Source organism: Chinchilla lanigera, unplaced genomic scaffold, assembly GCF_000276665.1.
Source record: "Chinchilla lanigera isolate Chin_1 unplaced genomic scaffold, ChiLan1.0 scaffold00023, whole genome shotgun sequence".
Classification (NCBI taxonomy): domain Eukaryota; kingdom Metazoa; phylum Chordata; class Mammalia; order Rodentia; family Chinchillidae; genus Chinchilla; species Chinchilla lanigera.
The window spans coordinates 28,215,300-28,226,589 of NW_004955424.1; the positions used below are offsets into that span (position 1 = coordinate 28,215,300).

An 11,290-nucleotide genomic window follows, 5' to 3' on the forward strand; every position below is an offset into this window, starting at 1 on the left:
CTTGGGTCTATTTTCAGTCTTTGGCAGGTAGCAAGCCTATTTTTCCAGTACCATTTGTTAAAGAGGCTATCTTTCTTCCAGGGAGTTTGTTTGGCTCCTTTGGCAAAGATTAGGTGGCTGAGTGTGTTTTTGGTTGTGGCTGGAAAACATCATTATTTATTAAGGATAATTTAAGTACCTCATCAAATGAACCTATCCTGCTGACTTGTTCAATATAGACTTTCTACAATAACTCATTAATTTTTTTACAAAATCTAGAAAGTAAAAGCTTAACATGGTGAACATTTTTTTTTACTTATCTGTATTGTAATTCAGGCGTATGATTTCTTGCCATCACTAGTTTCCTTTCTGGTGACTTATCATATATAACAACTGTTCTTAGAAGTTTTTATTTCAAGAAAAACACTGAGTTATTCATCCTTTTCTCAACTTTTAACTAATGCATTCCAATGAAGCTCACATAGAAACAATATTTTGGAGCTTACTACATTAAATATCCTTATTATAGTTGGCCCTCTGCATTTGTGGATTTGGCACCTACAGATTGAAAATATAGGAAAATAAAATGTTGCAAGTGTATGGAACATAAAAGACTCTTTTTTATCACTCTTCCCTGAATGATACAGAGCTAAAACTATTTACATATGTGGGAGCACTGGCCAGAGGTATGTATGACAAGGGTATGCAGAGAGAAGGGGCTTTTAGAGCCACAGCCCAAAACCACATGAAATGCATGGTTAGCGATTGTAAGGCAGCGTATAGGACCACAAGTCCAAATAAGATCAAAACACATTGCCTTAAGGAATGAATGCTCTGGTGCTCTCCTCCTCATACTCCAATTTATCACCTAGATTTGTCCTTTACCCTGGCTTCCTGGTTCTACCAATAAAAAGCCACAGAAACTTCTGTTCAGGGCTGTCTTTATGAGACTCTCTCATGCTGAGGGGATCATGACCATGCCATGGTCATGAACTGTGACATACATAGCATTAACATTGTATTATAAGTAATTTAAATATTATTTAAAGTGTAGAAGGGGATGCACAAAGGTTAAATGCAAATACCTGTACTATGCCTTGTTATGCAAGGGACACAAGCAACTTTGGATTTGAGTATCCATGGGGAGGAGGATGCTGGAAGCAAGGCCCCATGGTGCTAAGGTAACTATACAGCATTTGTAACTAGAAGATTCAGTCTTTATATTATATTGTGATATCCTTGTTTCCCTCCATCATTTTACAGGATAGCTCACCAAGGAATAGAAGAGATTAGTCAAGTTATACTGCATCAATTAGGCTTACACAAATTTTGCATGCTGCTTTAATTTTTCTGACATTTGTAGTAAAACAAAAAACACGTTTGGGAGAAAAATACAGATACTCCCTGTCTATCAATAGAGTTCTGCTCCTGTGACTAGGACATTAATCAAATTGGCTGCTCAATGAAGAACTGTATGTAATATGTACATAACAATATGGAGAAGATATGGTCAAAGGAAACTCCAACTTGATGATTATGCTTTTATTTACGTAATTCTTACATACAGTACTGTAATGTACAGTAAAATCAACAAAAATTACAGTACTGTATAAACAGGGTGTAATTTAAAAAAAGACATTGAGGCTTTATCAACAAAATATACAGAACTGTACCAAAAAAACCCAACTAGCTGTAAATCTGAGCAGAGGGTCATAAATCCGAACAGCATGCCTTGGTCCTAAGTCTGAACAGTCATTAAACAGATGGGTTGTTAAATTAGGAATATCTGTAATAGCTCAACCACTAAAAATTCTACTGTAATTGCTCTAAGAAGAATTTGCTTTTGTTGTGGGATCAACTCATTTACTGGGGATAGATAAATGAAAACTAAAGCTGGGATTATTTATGTGTGTTGGGGGGCTTGGACTGGCGATCAGAGCACACAGATGACTGGTACCACCAGTAAGTTAGAAAGGAATGAAAAAAACTGGTGTTTGGTGGCAAGTTGATTGGAAAAGTTTTAACAGCACTGCATGTTAAATGTAGCCTTTGTCAGGGAACACTGCAAGGCCGGTGAGTGGCTGAGTAGAGAAGGACAAAGATGAGCTGGAGTAGAAATGTGGCCACGAGTAGACACTAACACTCTTGGTAAAGCCCAACCTGTCTATGCAGGAGCAAACATATATTCTCATCATAACAAAGTGGGGTGTGGGGTAATAATCTTGCCACCTGGGACTTCAGGTTTCTGCCCATTGTGCCAGTGAAGAGGAAGACACCTCTGAAATATACTTCAGGATTCTTTTGCTAATGTGTACCCATATTTATCTCGAGATTTCTTATGGGGCTCTGAAGACTGAGAAGTAGGAAGCATGAGTGTGAGAAGAAGTAGAGAAATCGCACATAAAGAAACAAGTATTAACAAAAGAGAAAATGTAAAACCATTTGTGTTCCCCTCCTCAGTATGCTTTGAGTATAGCCCCCTGATGACTCCTTCCTCATTCAGATAGGACTATTTATAGATCCAGGCCTCCTTTTAGACATTTTCCAAAGACTGCAAATTTATAGAGCTGATGAAAAAATTCTAAAAAACATACTATACCTTATCTAATGCATACATAGCAAACACAGGCCCATCATGAGCTTTCACTGTCTTTAATAGTAGAATGTCTTTCCAAATAAAAATATCTCCAGTAGCTGCTCCTGAGAACACCAGATCTTCCATTCTCCCATAAGAAACACACATCATTGTTTCTAGTTTTCCAACACCTCCAAAAATTCCTCTTTTAGAGGTGAAACCTCCACCTGCAGTAGACAGAGTATTTATTATTCTTAAAAAGTTGATTTTCCTATTAGCATGTAGATTGACTAAATCTATTGAAAAAACTCAGAGTGTATATATACTGATATATAAAAATGATAGAAAACATCATAAACAAAAATATTATAAGGGGCTCCTCACCCTCTCTTTCATTAATTCAGTGTGTAGTGAATCCTTATTTTTTGTCAAGCCTATTTTATCTGTCAGGTCCATAAATAAAATTATTGTAAGAGGGCATCTCACCCACTCTTTCATTAGTTCAGTGTTAATTTAATCCCTATTTTGTGCTCAGTGCTGGAGATATAAAAATGAAGAGAAAGAGTTTCTGCCATTAAGGAATTAGAGCCTGGCTAGAGAAGCCACAGTAAGCATCACACTCTAAGGTGCATAGCTAAACAAGGCTCAGGGCACATTCTGTACTAGCTAAAAAAAAGGAGAAACTACGTGGCTCAGGAGTGAGGAAAGCTTTACTGAACAACGATGAAAAAGAATGTGTAAAAGATTTCCATGAATTGGAGGCTGAGGCAGGAGGATTCTAAGTTTGAGGAGAGATTGGGTAATTTAGCAAGACCTTGTCTCAGCATAAAGACTTCAAAGGACTAGTGTATAGCTTAGTAGTAGAAAACCCCTAAATTTAACTGCCAGTACCATGAATAAACAAACAAACAGGACTGTCTATGTAAAATAGAAATCTATTTTATATGTTCTTTTTTTTTTTTTCCAGTACCAGGAATTGAACTCATGACCTTGCACTGTGCCACTGAGCTAAATCCCCAGCTAGTTCCCTAGCCAGTCTCACTTCCCTGCCAGCCCTTGATTATTGCTGAGAAACCAGCTCTGTGATTGTTGACTGTGATATGTAAACTTGTAAGAATGAACTAAGCTAGTACATTAGTAAAGGCCAGGCTCAGGGTATCTTATTTAGGAACAAGGATTCTATTAGCTGTTAGAGGACATGTGTGTTATACCCTGGCAGAAAAACGTGTCTTCACTTTGCTCATGTTCTGAGACTCTATGAGAAACTGAGATTAATGTCAGCGAATTAACTGGCAGAAGAAATTTCAAGGCAGCTCAGTGTTTAGTCTGTGGTATGAGTAGTTCTGGCTGTTTTTAGACAGATCTATAGTGAACTCATGAGCAAAAAGTAAATGTGAAAACTGCAGTTCTATCAGAAAAGGAGCAGCTACAGAATTGGGGCAAAGAAGACGATGGTTGCTGAAAAGATTAATATTAAAAAGAAGCCGAGCTCTCAATCAGGACAAGAGAAAAAATAGCTTGAAAGCATCTCAGAAATCAGCAAGGCCTTATCCTTTGCTGGCTCAAGGGCATAGAATTGTAAAATTTTTGAGAAGACAGCTCATGGGAGTTCTGTTGGAGAAGGGTCATCTAGGGAATTGGCTCCTGGGATTTATTTCACAATGCTCAGCCATTCATGCACTTAGAGGCCATGACCCAAGGGGGCCTGACTATAGCTCAAGCTAGTAGCAGATGTTGGCATCATCTACGTGGTGCTAATTTTATAGGAACGTAGATTGTAAGAATTATGGGGCCATGGGGGCTTCCATAAAGGTTTCAGAAGAAGGCCTTGAAGGCCAGGCAGTGTGCCTGAAAGGGCTGTGTGGGGAGGTGGTGAGAGTGAAACCAAAAGTTCAGTGAAGACCCTAGGAAGCAGGAGACATCATTAACGTGGAACGTATGCTAAGGAAAGCCACAGCTGTGAGCACCTCAAGACAGTCCACGAGGAATGCAACTAGCAGTTCCATAGAGGTGGGGTCACTTAAACCTTCTGGAGTTCACATTTCTACATAACTTGCCCCAGGTGCTAGACATGGAGCTACAGGATTTACAGTTTGCCCTGATGGGTTTCAGTCTAAGCCAAAGTAAACTACTTCCTTAAGTTGTAGGTTTGTGTGTTGTGCTCCAGTGACAAGAAAGCGACTGAGACAGGCTTCATCAGGAGAGTTACACACAGAATCTCCACATGCTGTGGACTAGCATCTTCCCTTCAGAAACAGGACACTCTGAAACAGTACCCTCTCTGGTTTTGTGCATTATGGCTCAGGTTTGGAACCAAAGAGGATGCTAAGAATTCAGAAACAATCACAATAATGACTTATTATTGAGAAGAATAAGATACTGTTCCATGTTTGGTCATGCTTATTTACTCATCACTGTTATCAACATAAAATCCACTAATATGTATTTTGATTACCTTCTGTGTGCAGAGATAGGGTTTATACTAAATTGAGTGAGAGATTAATAAAAGAACTCTCAAAATATTCAAAATTTTATTCACTCAACCAAAATGATTATTTCCTGCTCAGTCATCCAATGTAATTGTTGCTTTCAGAACAGATGAATAAATATAAAAACCATTATTTTCACAGCAGAATATTTTCCAAGGCTTTCTAGACACTGTTGAATATGCATAGGATCATATACTATTTTAAATTTCACAGCTTAGACATTAAACAGTCCAAAGTAAACTTGGGAGAGAAAATTTGTTAGGCACATTTTGTGGCAATGGTCCTCCATCCACAACCTGTCTGGGGAAAAGCTCTCAACTACATAAAGAATAAACTCAGATTGACAGTACCTGCTTGTTGCCAGAACTTGATGTGCTTAATCCCCACTGTAACCAGTTTGTCAACATGGTGTGGGTTACACTTTACCACAAAGATTTTGTCTTTATGTCCTCTGTAAGAGACAAACAAACAAAAATTCTAGATTGGGCAGAAGTATTGGTATAGAGCTTTATGAAAAACATGCATTTGATATAATTTTTATTAAGCATATCTAGCAGAACAATTAAATTAGAAAATGATTTAAAATATACGTAGAGGTCTAGAGTGAAATAATAAGCTTTGGTTTTTCTGTGTACTTTGAGCCCTCTCTACTTACCCTAATATTACTACCAAATCTATTACTTATGGTTTAGGCAAATTAATAAGATCTTTAAAATGTATCAGACTATCTCTGTGACATAAAACTAATGTCACCACTGCAAATAATTCTGGGCATATGGAGATCTTATGTAGAAAGAGGGACAAATAGTACAATAGTATTCATGAGAAGTTTCAAATGTACCATTCTTGCTATGGAAGGTATCATTTCATCTTAAACACATTTTTTCCTTAGAAAAGCATACACTATAAATGGGAGCCCCTGGCTCACAACAAATGAGACAGAAAGGATGTCATCTAATAATTCAAAACACTTGAGGATGCTAAACATTCAGAAATTTAAGTTTAAAACCCCAGGAGAATTTAATTTTTATAAAATAAGGCCAGATTATAGATCAGGGTCACAAACTAGCTGTCTCAATGTCAAGGAAATTTTTATTTTAAGAGTTCAGAATCATCACTTTAGAATCTAAGGATGTCCTAGTCCTAACAGACTACTTGATAACCTTAATATTTTTTACATGAAACATCTATTAACAGAAAGAACATTATTGATGATATACCTTATTAATACAGATATAAAAATCTTAACATGTTAGTAAATAGAATCCAAAAGCGCAATATTAGCAAATGGAATTCCAAAAGCACATTAAAATATAGTACATTATAGCCAAATACAACATGGCTCAATGTTAAGGAACTGAATAATACAACTCACTGTATTAACAAATATAAGGAGAAAAATCATGTTTTCATAGTTTCACAGTTGCTGAAAAGGTATTTTACAAAAATCTTCTACTCATGATTTTTTAAAAAATGCTTAAAGAAAGAAGTAAAGGATGTTTCAGACTTATTTCCAGGACATTTTTATTTTCCTGCACTCTTTGTCATTGAAGTATCCAGACTTATTCAAGACAGCTATGCACAGGCTTGTTCTCCATGGCTGGCATGCCGCTGTCTTTTCTTAAAGACAGAACATGCTGGAACATTAGATCATTCTTGGTGTGTGTGTGAGTGAACTCAAAAGTCAGTTTTTTACTTAATGGCATTCCCAATAGTCAGGAATGGGGCTATTACTACTGTCATGCAACACTGCAGTAAATATATTAACTGATGCAATTAGCCATGACTTTAAATGTTAAAGGCAGAAGGGCTGAAAGAGGTGAAACTACTTCCATCTGCACATGACATAATTGTGTATCTTGAAAATTCAAGAGAAAATAATGTAAAAATGACTACAAACAAGGTAACTCAGTAAAGTTTCAGAAAATTAAATATGAAACAAAAATCTTCATACACACAATAATCAGTTGAAAAATATAATAAAAGAGAGGACTAAGCAATAACAAAAATATCAAAGCGTAAATATAACAAGTATGTAATATATATTGATGCAAGGGAAACAAACAAAAAGTCACAGCTATAAGACAGAAAAGTAGACTTAAAAAATTATCTGTTCTTGTACAGCAAAGCTAAATCATATAGACACCAATTTGCCCTAACTTAGTTTGTAAATTGAACTTGATTCTAATACAAAGACCACTGGGTATTTGTACTATAATATGATGTTTTAAAAGTTCTTATGAAAGAATAAACCACAACAATGGTCTGAAAACTGTGAAAAAATTAAGTGGAAAATATAGTTGTCCTAGATGTTAAAATAATTTACAAAGCTTCCATAATGCAAACAATATAGTAACAGTGTCTGATTTAACTGACAACCCAATGGCACAATAATATAGCTCAGTGGCACAAGTGTCTGCCTCACAAGTGCAAGGTCCTGAGTTTGATTCTTGGCACCAAAAAATATATTAAAACACAGTATGTAATACAGACAGAGTCTTAAGTCAGGGGAAAAGGTGTACTTCTAACATAAATTGTGTTGAACACCACTGCAGCTACTTTGGAAGACAGTTTAGCAATTTCTTACAAAACTAAAATACTCTTGCTATTCCTGCCACACAAGCTAATAAGTGTGTTCCTTAGAATGATATTTACCCAAATGAATGGAAAACCTATAGCCACACAACAACCTGCACATGGATATTTGTAGGAGCTTAATTCATAATTGCAAAACTTGAAAGAAACACAACTGGCAAATGGATAAGTAAACTATGACACATCTAGACAATGGAACATTAGTGATCACTAAAAAGAAACCAATTATCAACTCATGAAAAGACATGAAGGAAATTTAAATGTGTGTTACTAAGTGAGAGAAGTAAATCTGAGATGTTATGATTCCAACCGTATGACATTCTAGAAGAGGCAAAATTATGGAGTCAGTAAAACAATTAGTGGTTGCCAAAGGGTAAAAGAGAGAGAGGACTGAATAGGCAGAACATAAAGGACTTTCAGGGCAGTGAAACTATTCCATATAACATTTTATCACGATGAGTGCATGTCAATATACATTTGTCCAAGCCCACAAAACATATAGCACCAAGAGTGAACTCTAATGTAAACCATGGACTTTTATTTGGAGACAGGGTCTCACTATATAATTCAGGCTATCTTTGAACCATTATGTAGCCCAGGCTGGTCTCAAACTTGTGATGATTCTCCTACCTTAGCCTCTTGAGTGCTGGGATTATAGGTGTGCACCACCATGCCTGGCTGAACCATAGACTTTGTATGACAATGATGTGTCAATGTAGGTTGACCAGTTACAATAAATGTAGCATGTTGGTGGGAGATAATTACAGTGGAAGAGATGCATGTGTAGAGATGGGATACATGGAGATTTTATGTATTTTCTGACTAATTTTGCTGTGAATTTAAAAACATTCTAAAAAATAAAGCTTAGTTAAACAGGGAAATAAATGATAGCTATATGAAAGCTTAGTTAAACAGGGAAATAAATGATAGCTATATGGAAAAAATGATTGAGTTGGATATGCTTCTTCTAATAAATACTAGGACAAATTCTAAATGTTTTAGAGATCTAAAATGTAAAAGATTAAGCCATAGAATATCAGAAGAAATTATGGGTAATTTTTTAAATCTGGGGAATGAGCAATATTTTTAAAACTGTGACTCAACATCTCAAAGCACTGTAAGAAAAGACTGATAAATTTGACCATGTAAGAATTAAAAACTTTCTGCATAATGGAAAACACCAGAGTAAATGTTAAAGACAAAGAACAAACTGAGCAAAGTACCTATAAAGTATTCTTGTCTAAAGAATTAAACAAACAAGGAAAATATATGCAAATCATATATCTGAGAAGGAACTTGTGGTCAAACTATATGTGTTAGCTTTCCGTCATTATGACAAAATACCTGACAGTAACAACTTAAAGGAGGAAGGATCTGCTTTGATTTATGGTTTTGGTTCATGGTTTCCTAGCTCTTTTGCTTCTAGGCCAGTGGCAAGGCAGAAACATTGTGGTAGAAAGGTGAGGTGGAGAAAGCTGCTCATCTTAATGGAAGCCAGGAAAGAGGGAGAGAAGGAGAGAAGGAGAGAAGGAGAGAAGGAGCAAAGGAGAGAGGGAGAAGGGTTCAGAAGGAGAAAGAACAAGAGGAAAAGGGTGGGGGGAAGGAGATGAAATTATCCGTCAAAGGCAGGCCCTAGTAATCTACTTCTTCCAACTAGGCAACACCTCCTAAAAGCCCATTTGATTAATTTAACTTATCAATTAATGAAGTTAGAGCCTCACAATCCCATCACTTCCCCAAAAGCCCACCAGCTGGCAACCCAGTCTTCAACACAATGAGCCTTATGGGGGTTTTCTGGATCCCAACCACAACACTAATAATTTACAATGCAAAGACAAGTCAGCCTATGAAAATGGGCAGTATATCTGAGTAGCCATTTTTCTTTTTCTTCTTGTAGCTTATAAAAAATAGAAATTTATTTCTCATTGTTCTGGAGGCTGAGAAGTCCACAATCAAGTATGGGCAGACTCAGAGTCCAGGGTTTACTTTCTGGTTTATAAATGGTTTCTCCTTATGGCATCCTCATGAGGTAGAAAGGGGAATGCAGCTCACTGGGGTATCCTTAATAAGGATACTAAGCCCATTCTTGAGTGATACATTCCTATACTACCAATGACCTCACCCCTTCATACTATCATTTTGGTAGAATGAGTTTCAACATAATAGTTATGGGGGACACAAACATTCAGACCATAGCACTGAAGGCCAGGTGTATCACATTTGTTACACAATTTTTCTTTTTTTCTGTTCAGTTAAATATTTCACATATATAAAAAATTTACAAAATTACATCTTTGTGAGGAACCAAGGTATACTGAATTATTCTATGCTCTCTTTCCCTACAGTACTAACTTGCTGACTCTTCAAAATTGTGGAGCAGAAGTTCTCTGAATAGCCATTTCTACAAAGAAAATATATAAATGGTCAGTAAGCATGAGAAGGAAGATGTTCAACATCATTAGCCATCAGGGAAAAGAAAATCAAAACCATAACAAGATATTATGCTTTATCTACTAGGATGGTAATAACAAAGATGACAGGCAGTAACAAGTGCTGGTAAGGATACAGACAAGTTGGAGCATTTAGACATTGCTAGTAAGAATGGAAAATGGTGCAACCAGTCTGAAAACCACTTTGTTAGTTCTTCAAAATGTGAAACACAAGTAACATGTGACCCAGCATTTACACTGCTAGATACACACACACACACACACACACACACACACTCTAGAGAAACCTTGTACATAAATGTTCATAGCAACATCATTCATAACAACTGAGGAGCAAAAACAACCCAAATATTGTGTTTGGTTTTTTGTTTGTTTGTTTGTTTTTTGTTTTTTTCTGGTACTGGGAATCGAACTCATGACCTCACGCTTGCCAGGCAGGCGCTGTGCCGCTGAGCTAAATCCCCAGCCCCAACCCAAATATTGTGAATGGATAAACTGTAACATATTAATAAAAATGTTATTCAGCAATAAAAATGAAATACTGAATTGCCATGACATGGATGGATCTTTAAAAATTATGCAAAGTGATAGAAGCTAGTCATAAAGCATCACATACTGTATAATTCTGTTTATGTAAAATATTAAGAACAGGCAAATTCATAGAGACAGCTCACAGATTACTACCTGTTAACAGGTATGGGGATTTTGTTTGAGGTGATGAAAGTGTTCTGGAATTAATGGTGATGACTATATAACTTTGTAAATATGTTAAAAATTACTAAACTATGCTTTAAATGGATAATTTGTATAGCAATGAATTATTTATTGCCAAAAATGTTTTAAAAAGTGAATGTGAATCTAATCAAACCTATGGATCTAACAACTATTTACAGGAAATGCAGGGGTGGGGGTATAATGCCTGATATGGTTTCATGAAGAATCAATGTTGCAGAATGTGAAACATCCAAAAGGACAAAAGGCCCAGTTCCTCAATATGTCCATGGCATGAAAAGATCAGATATACAATAAAAGAGGCTTAAGAGATAGATCACCAAATCCAACACAAGAGCCTGGTTTGAATGCTGGTTTGAATAAACCAGTTCTTTCCTTCAAAATAATCAGAAATGTTCAATTGCAAATTGAGTAATACATGAAAGAAATTATTGTTGCCTGAGTTAGCTGTGCAAATAGCATGGAAATTT

General features: G+C 36.2%; 1 protein-coding gene across 6 annotated transcripts in view; it reads right to left on the reverse strand.

Annotated features, from left to right (window-relative positions):
• Window positions 1-11,290, reverse strand: part of Eml6 (echinoderm microtubule associated protein like 6) — a 336,360-nt gene that overhangs the window by 90,013 nt on the left and 235,057 nt on the right. For all 6 annotated transcript variants that reach the window (XR_001234170.1, XM_013514625.1, XM_013514624.1 and 3 more), the window contains exons 17-18: window positions 5,394-5,494; window positions 2,579-2,781 (exon numbers count right to left, since the gene is read on the reverse strand). Coding sequence is in view for 5 of the 6 variants with exons in the window: in XM_013514625.1 (XP_013370079.1) it covers window positions 2,579-2,781; window positions 5,394-5,494 (304 nt within the window). In the remaining variant the exon portion in view is untranslated. The remainder of the gene's footprint in view (window positions 1-2,578; window positions 2,782-5,393; window positions 5,495-11,290) is intronic.